Source organism: Amphiprion ocellaris, chromosome 21 (assembly GCF_022539595.1).
Source record: "Amphiprion ocellaris isolate individual 3 ecotype Okinawa chromosome 21, ASM2253959v1, whole genome shotgun sequence".
Classification (NCBI taxonomy): domain Eukaryota; kingdom Metazoa; phylum Chordata; class Actinopteri; family Pomacentridae; genus Amphiprion; species Amphiprion ocellaris.
Genome location: NC_072786.1, coordinates 7228302 through 7243003, shown reverse-complemented (window position 1 = coordinate 7243003; position 14702 = coordinate 7228302). Strand labels below are relative to the sequence as shown.

At 39.7% G+C, this 14702-nt stretch overlaps 1 protein-coding gene across 2 annotated transcripts in view; it reads left to right on the top strand.

Moving 5' to 3' along the window:
• The window catches only part of atxn7l1 (ataxin 7-like 1), a 33324-nt gene continuing 18622 nt past the window's right edge, over positions 1-14702 (top strand). The window contains exons 1-3 of one of the 2 annotated variants that reach the window (XM_055006745.1): positions 1-161; positions 614-682; positions 9300-9404. In XM_055006745.1, coding sequence (XP_054862720.1) covers positions 65-161; positions 614-682; positions 9300-9404 — 271 coding nt within the window. In that variant the 5' untranslated portion in view covers positions 1-64. Of the gene's footprint in view, positions 162-613; positions 683-9299; positions 9405-14702 lie in introns of those variants that run through there. The other variant, XM_055006746.1, reaches the window with a different exon arrangement.

Below are 14702 nucleotides of genomic sequence, written 5' to 3'. Positions count from 1 at the left end.
CTGCTGCGTGCGAAGGAGAGAGAGGAAAAACGGGCTCTCAGCAAAGCAACAAGAACGAAGAGCAATGGCGACACTGGATCGCCAAATACCAAGTCCGGATACGTTCCTGTGCGAGCCTTGGTCTTCCTTCGTCAGTGCGGCTAAATTACGTTTTGTTGACAGTAAGTTCGCACGTCGGTAGCGGCGGTTGTTTTTGCGGACAAACTGTCGGGAAGTGCGTGGTCCAACTGTCTGTGATTGAGTTGAGTAAGCTCCTCCACCATGCAGGGTCTGTCAAAGCGCAGCAAAGTAACTGTCAAAAATATTACTACGAAATGCAATATTCATGGCTTTTCCGTGGCAGCCGCGGACACGCCGGTGAGCCAAGCTAACCGCCACCGTGCGGAGTTTTTGTTTTTTTTAGCGAATGAGCTCCGCTGTCCAGCTGTAAGTTTGTTAGCTTTGACAGCTCCACTTGATTTCGGAAGCCAAGCGAGCAGCTCGGGCGCTGCTAGCAAGCTAATGCTAACGTGGTAGTAGCCAGCGGCAGGGCTCCACGCATGGCCCCCCTCAAAGTTTGTTGTCAGTGTCTCTGCGTGCTTTTAAAGTGGCTCTTGTGTTTGTCCACACGCAGACTCGTCCGTGGCTAACAGCGACAGAGAGCTTTACTGCCTCGGTGAAGCCGTGAAGCTCAGCGAACACGGTAAGGAAGTTGTTTTACAGTGGAGCTGCTGGTTTGTTATGGTTTTGTAATGCGTGCCCTGCAGCAAAACTAGCAACGGCTTTAACCAGATCTCTCAAAAATTGCATTTGTTGGACATCCCTGCTGTTAAATATGCAAACTGTTTAAAAAATTATCGACATGAGCATCTATTTTTAAGTTAAACTGAAAAAAAATGAACTAATTATTGTTGCTTCCTGTAGTCAGTTGATAATTTGTGAATAAAAAATTAGAAATATTTGGGAAAAAATGCCCATAATAATCCTAAATCTCATGCTGTAGCTGACCAAATTACACTAAATCCAAGAGAAATAGATTTAATCCCTAGGGAAATTCAAGTGTTTAGCAGCTTACATACAACAACATAAAATAACAAAAAGGCAGGTTAGTAAGGTTAACATTAAAGGTTAGTATATACTCTGAAAAATCTTGCTGTACAATACTATACTATAAAACTCCTTCTAATTTTCAAATCTATAGAATACTAAATAATTAAAATTCATGTACAGTGTTTACACATTTCAAGGCACGGTGATTTAAAGTGATGTACTGCTATCTAAAACCTGATGAATACATCAGTTGTCCTATGAAAGATATATCAGTATCCACATATGTGTTGTCCAAAATTCACACACATTAATGTTATTTTCTTTTTTAACAGAACACAATGCAAAAAAAAGATACTTGGGATAATTTAGAAAAGCAGAGGTAACGGTGGTGTGGAGTCAAGTAGTGTCTTCACAGTAAGTTGCTAGCTAATTTATAAAATGCATTGCTGGAAGGCTAATAAAAACCTCATAGTTTTCCTTCTTAACATACTAAATTTATCTGACAAGGTATCAGCATTGACTCCAAAAATCCATTATCAGTCAAGCTCTGCAGTTAACTTTGATATGTGGCGAAGAAAAGCATCAAATCTTCACATTTTTGCAGCAATATAGATCTAGAAAGACATTCAGTGGTGTATTTGGCATTTTAACTTGCAAAATGCCTAGAATTGTTTATAATATACCTAATATAATATAGCTACCAGTTAATTTCCTACACTGTTCTGGGTCTTCCAATATCAGACAACCATCTGTAGACAGACAGTCCTTCATTCATACTGCTCTTTTTGTTCAACTTAGTGTCATTTTGAATAGAAAACCAGTTTTTCAATACTGTACTGCTACAGGACTGAAAAAGAAGAGTCTCATTGTCAAGTGGTATAAATGTTCAAGTGAGCATGAATTCAATTTTGACAAAGGTTTATTGCGGTTGGAAATTAATGAGTAAAATAGGAAGCAGGGGTTCTCGATAGAGATTTGGCGGCCTGGCTGATTATCAGATCCAGTATTCTGCATTATTCGGAATTTTTGGTACTGTTACTGTTTTCTAAAAATGGCTTCAGATTAAATAAATGCATCTTAAAACGTGCTGCAGTGACTCTGATGCAGCTGCCTCCTTTTATCTGTAGTCACCACTGTGTGGTCTTGAGTAATGTCCCACCCACTGCACTGATTGGTCACACATCATGAGTAATAGGCAGAAGGAGACGTGTTGAGATGTTCTCTTTTAATTTAACATATGGACAACATAAGTAAACGAAATCATTTCAGCAAAGCTTTTTTGTTGTTGTTGGAGCTTGTGTTTAAAATTTAAAGTTGGCACTAAGATTAAAATTTTTATTGCAGATCGGTTCCAGATGTTATTTACTGGTCTCTTAGGTTACTAATAATTTGTACCGGCCCTTGAAAATGCATAGTGGTGATCTGTAGTTCTTAAATGTTCTGTATTACCTGTAATTGAATACAAACTGGATTAATATTTCAATGGCTTCTACTGACAGTGCTTTTATTAGAGTCTGTTTTGGTGTATTAGCATGGATGATTTATTGACTTAGATTAAATTTATTGTCATTCAAGCTTACATTGCATTGGCTCATTGTAGTATAAATAAGACTTTATGCCCTCCTATAAAACAACAGGGTGCTAAGATTAAAAAGTGTCTAAAAATACCTACAGTAATAAATATAAATAGAGATCAAAAACATATAAGGATAGTGCTGTGTCTTGCATAGTGCACATATATAGTGAAAGTTTGGATCCTTTCAGCCTGTAATCTGTCCTAAATGGATCCGGCTTACGTAGAGCTGCTGTGTGGAGGGGGTTGTGGGGGTGCCCCTGAGCAGCGAGTGGCTAATTCCACATCCCAGCCCCCCTCTAGGGACAGACCCAGAGGAGTTCCTCCACACTTCACTGGGTAAAAATACTCCACAGGGGGCATGCACTGCACGGCACACATTCACTTGAGTCATCTCTGAAAGTTTGCCGTAGCCCTCGTAGGAACACAGTGACGCACACAAATCGAGCCGGGGAAACTCTTCTCACCATCACCGGTCAAATACCAAAAGCCCCCTCCCACTCACACACTCTCTCGCACGCATGCCTCATCTTCCTTTGTCGAAGCCAAGCCGGAGCGGTGTTTCCAGAACTGCTGATCTGTTGGCAACATGACACTGAAGGCCTGCTGAGAGTGATCCGCACAGACACTCACAAATTCACAGGAAGCATGTCGTAAATGCCTTATTTGTAAATTCGTATTAAGCAAAACAGCGATTCATGCATTACATGTCACTTGAAACTTCATCAGCGCACACACACACACACACACACACACACACACACACACACACACACACACACACACACACACACACACACACACACACACACACACACACACACACATATTTAGTACATGGTGAGGCTGCACATAGCTGATGTGCGGTGCAGGTCATGATTGGTATCTATGTCTCTTTCTCACACTTACACTCGGTGGAGATGATGACAACCAACAGCAACTTGGTCTGATGAGACTGGTGGCCACTTTCATCATCGCTGTAGAAATAGGAAGAGCTGTAATGCTGCTATTTTTGTTTTTAGTACTCTCTTTCACACAGACACCGTTCGTCTAAATCATCACGTTATTATTGCAACACTTTAGATGATATTCTAGTATATATATTTGCATTTTAGAGTGTATTTAATATTGTGAAAAGCTGTTAATTACAGAACATTTTTTTACTCACTGTGCTCAGTTTTCACTGCAGTATAAAGTCCTGCACCTCTATGAAAACAACACAACCATGACTAGAATAGAGAGAACTCAAAAATGTCTTTTGTGCAACATAGTGCAGTACAAGTAGATTTTTTAAAAATTATTTATTATTACTATTATTATTGTTTTTCAAGTGCCCACGTGTTACCAATTCTCAAAAAACAAAATGCGGTTCAACATGTTATAGGTGTTTTCCTAAACTGCGCAACCATGATTAGAAGTTCTATTACCATGAATCTTTTTTCTTTTTTTTAATCAAGTTGAATTTCTTTGATATTTTATTGTACAAAAATAGAAAAAACCTGGAATCAACATGTACAACATTTTTCCAAGTGGCCACAAATCTTACCAATAGTTGAAAATAAATTATGGCTCTACATGCCATAGATATTTCACTACTTAGATTTTTAATTTGTGTCTATATTTGTCTCTTATCTCCTCTGTTGTACACACAGGATGGAGTTCAGCAGAGCTAAGCCAAAAAGTCCCTAAATTTTTGACTGTTGGTCGCAGCTGAGTCACTAACAGTGAGGAGCACAACATTTTTTGTGTTTGTACATAATCCGATTAGAGCAAACAATTCATTTTTGCAGAATTTTTAAACAAGACATGTCGAATACAGTGATTCTGATGAAATATCAAGAATTTAGATTTGGTTAAATTGTCTGATGGAATCCACATGTCACAGATAAAGTGATTCAGTCTGTTTTTAGAGTCTCTAGCTCTGATAAATGGTATAATTTTGGCAAGTTACTGGGTTCAGGGGGCTAAAATGTAGCATGAAAACAAGCAAGCGTAACACATTGGAGATCTTACGGCACAACACTGTTTGCAGTATGTCTGTTGTTTCCTCTGATGTTTGACACCTTTCAGTCGAGTTACCTGGTAGACTCCAAATGAATCATTATCTAGATGGAGTATCATTATTTGTCTTTCAATAATGTGAGCTGAAATTAGTCACACTATCCTGTCAATCCAAGAATACACAGTTAAGATCTTACATGCATCAAGTTCTTCTTGCAAATGCCATGAAGTGTAATGGATTCAAGATGCATGACACACAGCCTCATCAAAATTCATAAGTCTACATCAGAAACCCCAGGAGCTGAAACCTTCAGGCAAAAAATGAAATGGCAACTATTCAGATGAGTCGTATTAGTCATTTTTAAAGCCAAGCATTTTCTATTCGTCTTCATCTTATGTCACAGTAAACTTGATATCTCTGGGCAACAAAAGCAAGGATGTATTAAACACGCTAGACATTAATTCACCAGATGTTAAAATGCAGCTATGGCTTCACTGCCATCTGTTAGTAAAACCATTTTTATGTTTGGCAGGAGTTGACTTTTTCAACCTGGCTTTGTATTACGCCAAAATTACTGGCTAATGATGTGATGATTCTGACCCTGAAAGTATTTTAAGGAAAAATTCTGAAACTGTATATTGTAGTGGGTTTTTGTCCTTGGAAAAGCAGGTTTGAAAATGTAAAAATGAGAATATGACCATTACATAGCACATTATGTCTTTTAGAGCTTTATTATACAGTCTGTTTCTCATGATGAAAAATTCTGACCCTACAACTAAGATCTGTGTCTGGGACATTCCCTAGAAAAAGGAGAGTATACTAGTAGTTGTGTGTCTAGACTGGGTTCTGCACCATTAGTTTCCTGCCAGCCACCAGTCAGTTTATTTACTCCACGAGTCATTTTGGTGTGTCTCTGCCCTCCTCTGAAACTAATGGGACATATTATTGAAAAGAGATAGTCCAGAGGTTTCCCCTAAGTTGATAGATTTTAGATGATTTACTCCTTGTTGCAATATTACTTTGCTGTTAGTCAACCAGAACTTCCAGAGCAACAGTCACTGCTTTCACACCATTTCATTAACAGCAGCTTCTATTAAACCTCTTTTCAAGTGCTAATTCACCAATGGGAATTTGATTTACTCATTCTAAATACGATCCGTGTCCAACGATGGATTGTTTTAGTAGCCCCAAACAAGCTTATTCACCAGTGGCTTGATTGTTTTTGTAGTTCATTTTCTGGCCTGTCAGTCATTTGGCAGACTGTGTCAGTTGGCTTGAGACACACACACAATTTAGGCAGCAGAAATACTCACTTAGTTTGCATTTGACTTGGCAGATGCAGAGGAAATTGCCTTTCGCTTTTTTTCATTTTCTGCTAATGTCCTTTTATGTTGTTGTATACCTTGGAATTTGCCATTTGCCACAAAATGACAGCATATATGCGTATATACGTGTTTTGGCAGGACCTCGTGATCATTTCTTAACAAGAAAATGTGCTAATTTCCTCCGAAAACGATCACAGGAAAGACACAACTGTGGTGATGCCGATCTGCCTTTTTGAACAGAAGCCACTTGCCAGGCAGAGCTAAACCTGCCAGCACTGTTTCCAGCCTCTCTGTGCAACTGCTGACATTACAAAGTTATTAATTCTTACCACTTAACAACCTGCTGACAGCAATCAGAATATCCAAAAGTTGTTTTTCACACTCAACCACACGTTTCCATTTCAGTCTGCATTATCATACAGTAGCATTGACCCGACTGCTTTCAGTGGAGTCAAAAAACAAACACTGCAGTTTATTTGCTTGTGAAGAAAAAACAGTTTTTGTTCGGCAAATATTAGCAGGTTTGAGTTGTGACTTAGATCCAGATGTAAGTGTGAAACATCATCCTCTCGTAGGTGAACTGCTCACGGCTTCACCGAAACTGTTTGGTGGCTTGTATTCATTAGATTTAGTTGGTATTGTTTGGAATTTGAAGGAATGTCAATTTTGTTTTACTACATTGATTGATACAATAGCATCCTAGTCTTTATTCTGCTTTATTGCTAAGAAATATTTACTTCCTTGTCACCTGAAGTGTTATTAATGCACCTCTATCTGAAGTAATAAAATATTCTTAGTACAGTGGTTTGCTGATAAGGGGTTAAGAGAGCTGAGCAGGTGATATAGCAGCTGATATCATGTTGCTGTAGGTTTTTAGCAGCTAGCAGTTTAACTGTATATCAGTGGAACCCCAGTTATGTTAATTGCAAAGAGTTGTCTTGTTAGTAGGGATACAAATTTAAACAATATTCTTAAATAATAGTCAACCATGTTAACTAGCCGTACTCAATTAAGAGTTTTTCCATATGCTAATATAGACATTAGTTTACTGTTTGCCACATAATCAGCTCACTTACATTCCAATTTCTTAACAATTAAAAAGTGCTTCATCTGGATAGCTCTTCCATAATTGATATAATAAAAGGCTGAAGATGTTTGACAAGTGTTTCCCTTGAACATTTTGGTATGTGGCTATCAGACACCTGCCCAGGTTTGGTTGGACTCACTCTGCACATGGGCGGTAGCTGGAAGTCATTAACCGCTACTGAAGTCTTTGTCATGGTGCCCCATGGCACCATGACAAAGCTCTCCATCAAAGCTCTTGGTAAGCAAAGATACAACTGAAATGGCATTGCTACCCATGGCACAATGAGTTTATGAACATGAATACTTCCATGGTTCTTTGCAAACATGGCACTGCTCCTAGTCTGAGCTGTAGTCTTCCATCTCATTAAGCAGTATGGTGCGCCACCTGGTGGTGTAAACGGGTATTGCAGCTAATATAAAAACATTTTCTGACCTCTGTGTCCGTCAACCTTATTGTTAACATATTCCTGATTGATTCAGTTATTAACAGCAATTAATCGATAAATTATTAACATCCCTAGCTGTCAGATATGATACTAATAGGAGACTAAATCCTCATGTGAAGTTTTATGTTATATAAGTGTAGCAAATACTCTTGCTTGCTGTCTTGCAAAGATCAAAAATGACAAATGTTTTTCTACCACAGCTCCTTGGGAGTATAAGTAGAAGTTTGTGGACACCCAGACAATAGTTTTTTGCTTGCTACATTCAATTCCCAAATAATGTTTCTCACTCAAAGACCAGAATAACTCTAATTAAACAGGCTGTTTTCTTTCAGCTAACACGGACAAGGCTGCCTCCACTGCAGACTGCATTCATTATATTTTATTTTATTTACCAGCCACATGAAATAACTGGTGGCTGATACTGTGAAATTATCAAGCGGTGCCAACTTGTTAGTTAGTTTACTTAAAAACCATCACTGATTCCTAATATATAATCACAAAAGCCCTTAATATGTGTATGTGTCCTGGAAAACTTAAAATATGAGTAGGAAAACTTGGTCTGACCTTTTATGTAAACTCACACAGGCACTTTCACACTATTGAATGCAGTGTTGAGCATGATGCAGACACACACTCTACACTAACAGTATATGCTATACTTTGACCTTGAGTGACCGAGCATATCATTTCCTCCTCCTCTATACATGCACACTTTGTGACGGGCGCTAAGCATAACCGTCTGTCTCTCCGGCTGTCCGCATGACAGCAAACTCGCCAGCAATGCAAGGTCATGACGACACACACTGTCTGACACCCACACATTCTCTGATAATTTTTTCCCCCTCCTCTTTGCAAGCTTACACAAACACACACATCCATACGCATCCCACCTCCCCTAAGTGAATCTGGCTTAAGCCCTGTGCTAATAATTGCTGTGATTTCTGTCAGCAGAGCTTGTTTAGGTTCAGGGAGATTAGGTTCTCAAAGCTTAGCCAGAAGAGATATTAGCTGTTTTCCAATGGACATATTTGTTTTTCTCAATATTCCACTTAATCTTCACTTTTTTTTTCCCTGAGTGGGTGAGGTTGTCTCTTGTAACTTCGGGCACAATGCAGCTTTATTAATGCTAGCACACCGTACGCTAGCTGGTGTGTATTTGAGAGGATTGTCACCTGTCTGTTTCTTTCTCAATGTCACGCAGTAATCATCCGTGCGACATAGGTGATTAGCATCTGGTTAGAAGTGACATGTTTTAAAGCCTGATACAGTTCTAAAGCTTTCTGATAATATTAAATGCAGTGACACTAAGCCTGACAGTTTTTTAGTGTATATTAAATACAGAGAAATAGACATTTTTAGGTGATCAATCAGTCTACACAAAAGGCTTAAAGTAATTCTTCACACTTTTTCAAGTTCAGTCATCTAAAATTTGAGGTTTTGCTGCCTTTCAATGAGATACTTGTGATGATTCACCTCTATCAAGTCGGGGGATCTTGAACTGTCTCCATAGGACGTGAATATGCTGAGAAATGGGAGACTTCAACACTTAAAATAAAGTGGATAACTCATGATTGCTCATCTAAAATAATTCAGAAATGTGTCTGAGCGTATAAGCTACTTGCAATACCCCGATTTTCCATAGTTAATGTATTTATTGTCCAGTATATAATATGAGTCTGCAATATTGTGCTGGTGCTGCTAAGTTTGCATCTAAATTGTACCCAAATGTGCTGTATTTACATCTGATTATGATATTTTTGTCTTCCATGCAGTGATGCTTCCTCTAGCATGATTTGCCCTTCTTTTAAATGTGACATCTATCTTCATGTGTCTTTCAGAGATGCTTGTCTACAGCCAGTTTCCAACACTGGAGGATTTTTGTCTTGTCATCTGCCGTGTCTGCAGTAAGGTGGTCACTCCTCAGGGCATCCTCACACACTATGGTAAGATAAACAGACCCCTCAGGGCACAGTCACACACTTCACTACAGTATAGACATGTGGGTGTCGCTAGCTATCACACAGAGCCACAAAACCAACATGTTCACATATATGCACACACACACAGCCATTCAGATCAATACAGTCATTTCTATGTATTCCTGCAGGCCGCTTTAAACATTACCTCTCTGTAACCTGTCCTCTATACAAGCAAACAGCACACAGTTAATGCTCAGCAGGCTGATGAAAGCTGATAAACACTAAATAATTTACAGATGTAGCATTGTGCACATGCATTTCTACCAAATAAGTACACGGATGAAGCCATTTATGAACATTTCTGCTCATGGAATAATGCTTTGAAAACGGGCTGGTGGTTTTTTTGGTTTTTTTTGATGAAGAGTTGATGAACTGATGTGTTAAATGAGAAATGGAAATGAACATTTCTATCCCTATAGCACCATTTCACTGATTTAAATGTTTTTTTTTTAATTGGTTGGTTAGGAAAGTAGTAGAAAAATGTAGAACACACACATGCATATACATGCTATACTGCTGTGCTGTTTTGCACACACAGGCCTATCGCCATTTAACAAAGTCTGATTGTGGTTGCTATGGAGACTATAATCCTTTACTGTAACCTTAATGATATAGCTTACATGATGCTCTAACGCAACCTATACATTACATTTCAAACAAAGTGCTACAATCTAAATTCAGATTTCCAAAAAACTGAATTTTCTAAAAGGAAATCTGCAGAAAGTAGGCAGTATCTGTACATCTTCAGGAGTATTTGTTGTTGAAAATGGCAGCACTTTTCAGCCCAGCTCTCATTGGCCTCATGCCCCGTCCATCTACCTCTTGTTTGTTTTTGATTGTGGCTCCAATGAGCGCGCTTGCATCTGCCCGCGAGCTGCTGTTTCCTTCTGTTCGGCGGCTCGTGCACCAGCCTGAGCCGTCTGTTGGAGATGCACGGTCACGCTTAATGAACACACACATACACACACTTTCTCCCTTTAGAGGAGGGAGGCCAGCAGAGCTTGCGTGCACACACACACACACACACACACACACACACACACACACACACACACACACACACACACACTCTCACTTTCTGCAGAAAGAGGTCTGTGGCATTGTGAGACACACATATTCAGCGACTCCTGGCAGCCAATGTTGTTTTGTCCCTGCTCCTGCCCCCTGCAGGCCTTTCTCCCCCCAACCACCACCACCACCACCCTCCTCTTGTTGGCAGCGTTTTCTGCCTGCTGACACGCACACAGTCGGGTGACAACAGGTCTGAAACACACTCGTGCACGCAGTCAGGAGTGGGAATCTCCTGAGAGTTACACAAACAACGAACCTCGGGCCACAATGCGATAACTACCACACACTGTAGTGCACTTGCTGAGCAGTTGAAAATGACAGTTTAACCCATTTACCATAGATGTCAGCATATATTTTTACACTTAGAATAATTTAACAGTCTTGCAGTGACCTAGAAGTCATGCTGTCCGGGTTGATTCATTCACCACGTTGTTAAATTTGAAGTGTTGCATGTCCAACAGCTGTGTGTCACGGCATGAAAAATACTCCTCCTGACCTCTGCTGAGTGGATCACCTCTAGGAACTCACCCCGTCAGGATATTCTTATGATGTTTTATGCATTTCCTCCCATTGTTGCACGTTCCCATCATGTCATGTAGTATCTTCACAAGTACAGTGCCATTGTTCCCTGCTGGGGATTCATTTGTAAATGCTGTGTGACCCTGGGTAGCGTTTTCTTTTTTTATTCATTGCAGTGGCCTTGTGTTTGTTTGTGTGCGTATCCATCATGGGATTAGCTTTCATGCTTGACCTGTACATCAAAACAGCCCTGAGGCTTTACATATACAGAAATGCATGCACACACACACACGTGCACACAGAAGAGGGGGGATGGCTGCCTCAAGGGTCAATGGCTGCTAGTTATACATGCCTAGTTTGCTGCTCATTTTTGCAGTGTTTGAAGAAAAGAGTGCTCACAACTTAAAGCTAGAAGCCAGTGCTGATAGGGTTCGGATATACTATATTTTATACATCAGAGACATTCTCCATTTAATGGATTTGTTTATTTAAATCTCCTTAGAGTACAGCAAGCATGTATATTCTTAGCATAAGTGGCCCAGTGGGATATCAGCTAAATCCCTCTCGCTGGCAGTGTCAGTACCACGCTCGCTCCACTGAGCTTGTAAAGTGAAAATGTGCGAAGAAATAGTTTTTAATGCTTGTGAGTAGTAAACCTCAAAGCTTATTATGACCTGATCAGGACGCTAAAGTGATATTTTCCCAATGCATAAATGTGATTTCATTTCTCATTTAAGAAATCTGTAAAATATTGATTTTTAAGCAGCATGTGATGTGCACTTTTGCGCCATGAGCATCGTCAGAAACTAGGGAGTGCAAGAGTCACAACGGATTTTTATTTGTGTTCAAATTCTGCTTTTGAAGCCGTATGTGTAAATAAATCAAGTCTCCACAGTCTCTTCAGATATTTCAGTGCATCCAGTGTAATTTCCTCGCTCCACTCTTCTCTGTGTGTCTCTGCTAACCCATCTTCTGCTCGTGGCCCTGCTGTGTGTGAGTAAGTCGAGCGCACGATGAAAGGGTCATGTTGTCGCTGTTTGTAGAGCCGTCTGTCTCTCTTTACTCACCATCCAACTTTTCCTCTTTAGGGGTGAATTAATTGAGCACCGAGGCAGATCAAAACAATCGCGGGTTTTCCGTTCGGTTTCATTTCGCTGCGAACTTAACAAGTGATTGGGCTGCTCCTGTGTTTGTTGTTGTTGTAAGTGTGTTTGTGTGGGCCTGGGCTGTGGCGTAGTTGTTCATTTCTCTTGCTATTTGGCTGTTGTTGGAAAGTTTTGCCCATAACCACAGAGGTTCATTCTAGTTTCGTTTGCTGGCAGTGATGCTCACTCCACAGTTGTGTATTATGATTGCTCGGCTGATTGAGAACCGTTAGCTGAGGTACGGCCCAATGAAAATGCAGCTGGTTCTGTACATAACAGGTAGTTTCTCTACTTTTTTCTTTTTGCACTTTGGTTTAGTGCTGTTTAGAAGAGCAAAGTGTAGGGCAGCGATGTTTTTGCTTCATCTCCAGACCAAGAAGAGACGTTTCTCAGCAGCTGTGACCTTTTATATACATACAGAGGAAGATACACATGTAGGTAGGACCTGAAGGCACTGTTACTGAGATAGTAACAAGACACATACTTTTTCTTTCATATTTGTTTCAGACTTCATCTTGGTGCAATATCATCACATTCAAACCTGTGTAATATGAATATTTTATGCATTTAAAAACTTAAATTTTTGTACTTATGGACAAATCTGCAATTTCATTTGCTTCCCTGTTAGATCTGGAGGAGTTTGGACAATCACTATACCCTTTGCTGCTGAAAGAATGCAAATTTCCCCACTGTGGGATTAATACAGGCTTATCGTATCATATCATTTATCATAGTATGTGAGCAAGAGAGCAATTATTCAAACCACAGCAGGCCTTACAGTCTGATTTTTAGGTCTTCTGGACAGCTTATGTTCTGTTATCTCCGACTGTTGTAGTTGAACATCAGTATCCGCTCACTGTGACAAATCCTTCTATCATTTGCTGTGACAGTTCTTATTTCTTAGTGCGGTATTTCCCAGAAAAACTGCATTAAATTTTCTTAGATGTGACAGAAATGCATACTTCTGAATTTTTCCTGTTGTAATTGTATTATTTCATTGTATTCACGTTATTTTTAATTGCTCTGATTGTGATGTGGTTGAAAACTGAATATAAATATGTAATTAGTGTAAATGTCAGCTTGATTTTTGTTTGACAAAACATGATTAAAATGCCCAGTTAACAAAATAAGAAAGAATAAACGTTGCTGCCCCCCTGATTGTGTCCTTAAGTCACCCCTGGGAGCCACTTGAATAGACTGCTCTGGATAATGAGACTCGCTGTCTTTATATGGATTTCCTTTATGTGTGGAACCAGAATGCCGCTGCTTTCAATATATTCTTTACCCAATACAAGTTGCTATTTTTAAAAACAACACATCTACCTCTCTTTGACTCAATGCTGAGTCACCTCAATGATGGAGAATCTTCAGAGATGTTTCTCCCTATTTTCTCATGTCAGTCTCTCTCTATCTCTCTTCCTCTGCTCCTCTCTCAATGTAAACAAACCCAGCTGAGCTCTGAGAGCCTCTGCTTCCTCGTCACCCGTCGGCTCCGCCCACAGGATGAGTCAGAAGCCAATCAGCAGCCAGCTGGGCTCTCAGCATTGCCATAACAACAGGGCAGGCAGGAGAGTGTAGTAGGGAGGGTGCCCTTGTGGTCGAGTGGCTTAGTGACCTTGCCTGGGCAGTTGTCCATGTATTGTAAATCAGTATGTTTAGCTCCCAGCTGGCTCCTTATTCCCTGGAAATATATCTGAGGCTGCTTTGGGGGGGAAATAAGTCCATCATTCACTACATCTTCCTACACGTACAGTCAAATGGTTTAGTAAATTTTGTCGCCAGGAATTAGGTGTGTTGGCTGTAATTATGAATTTTTACTGTTATTAAGCTTCAATAATTGGCAGATTGACTTTTAGTTTGTTATTTATTTCAAGGTGTTATTGGATCATGCTGCATTTTCTTTCTGTTTTGTTTTTTTTAAATGTGATTTTATTTTAAAAAATGAGCAAAAGTCCAAATAAAATGAAGGACCTTGGATAGCAGGTTGACCACAAAGTAGCGGGTGTTTCTGGCTCGGCCAAATAACCACAAGATATCAGATTTATTATTTACCTTATTCCTGGCTGTGAGAAAAGGAAAATGCTGGGAATAACAATGACACAGATGCGTATTTCCCAGGTCCATTTCTGCAGTACAGCTTCGTTGAACTGTACGGTGGAGTCGACTAAAATGCTGCGTGTCTAACGTGTGAAACTGTGTGAAGTAATGTGTGATTTAATGTGTGAAATTTGCACTGTCGTAGCTGCATACCTGTGAATGTGACTCTGGACTTTGATCCTGCTACTCTGAATACAGCTGCCTCCCTGGTCGTCTGCTTCCACTATTTACACACCTGCCACACACGTGTACAAATTAGTCACTCACAAAGTACACTTGCTTTACGCATACACACACACACATATATATATATATATATATATATATATATATATATATACACTGTGCATCCACTTCATATATTTGATGTAAACACTCATATACTTCATATATATGGGTCCTTCGCGTGGTTATTCATGCCTCATTTATT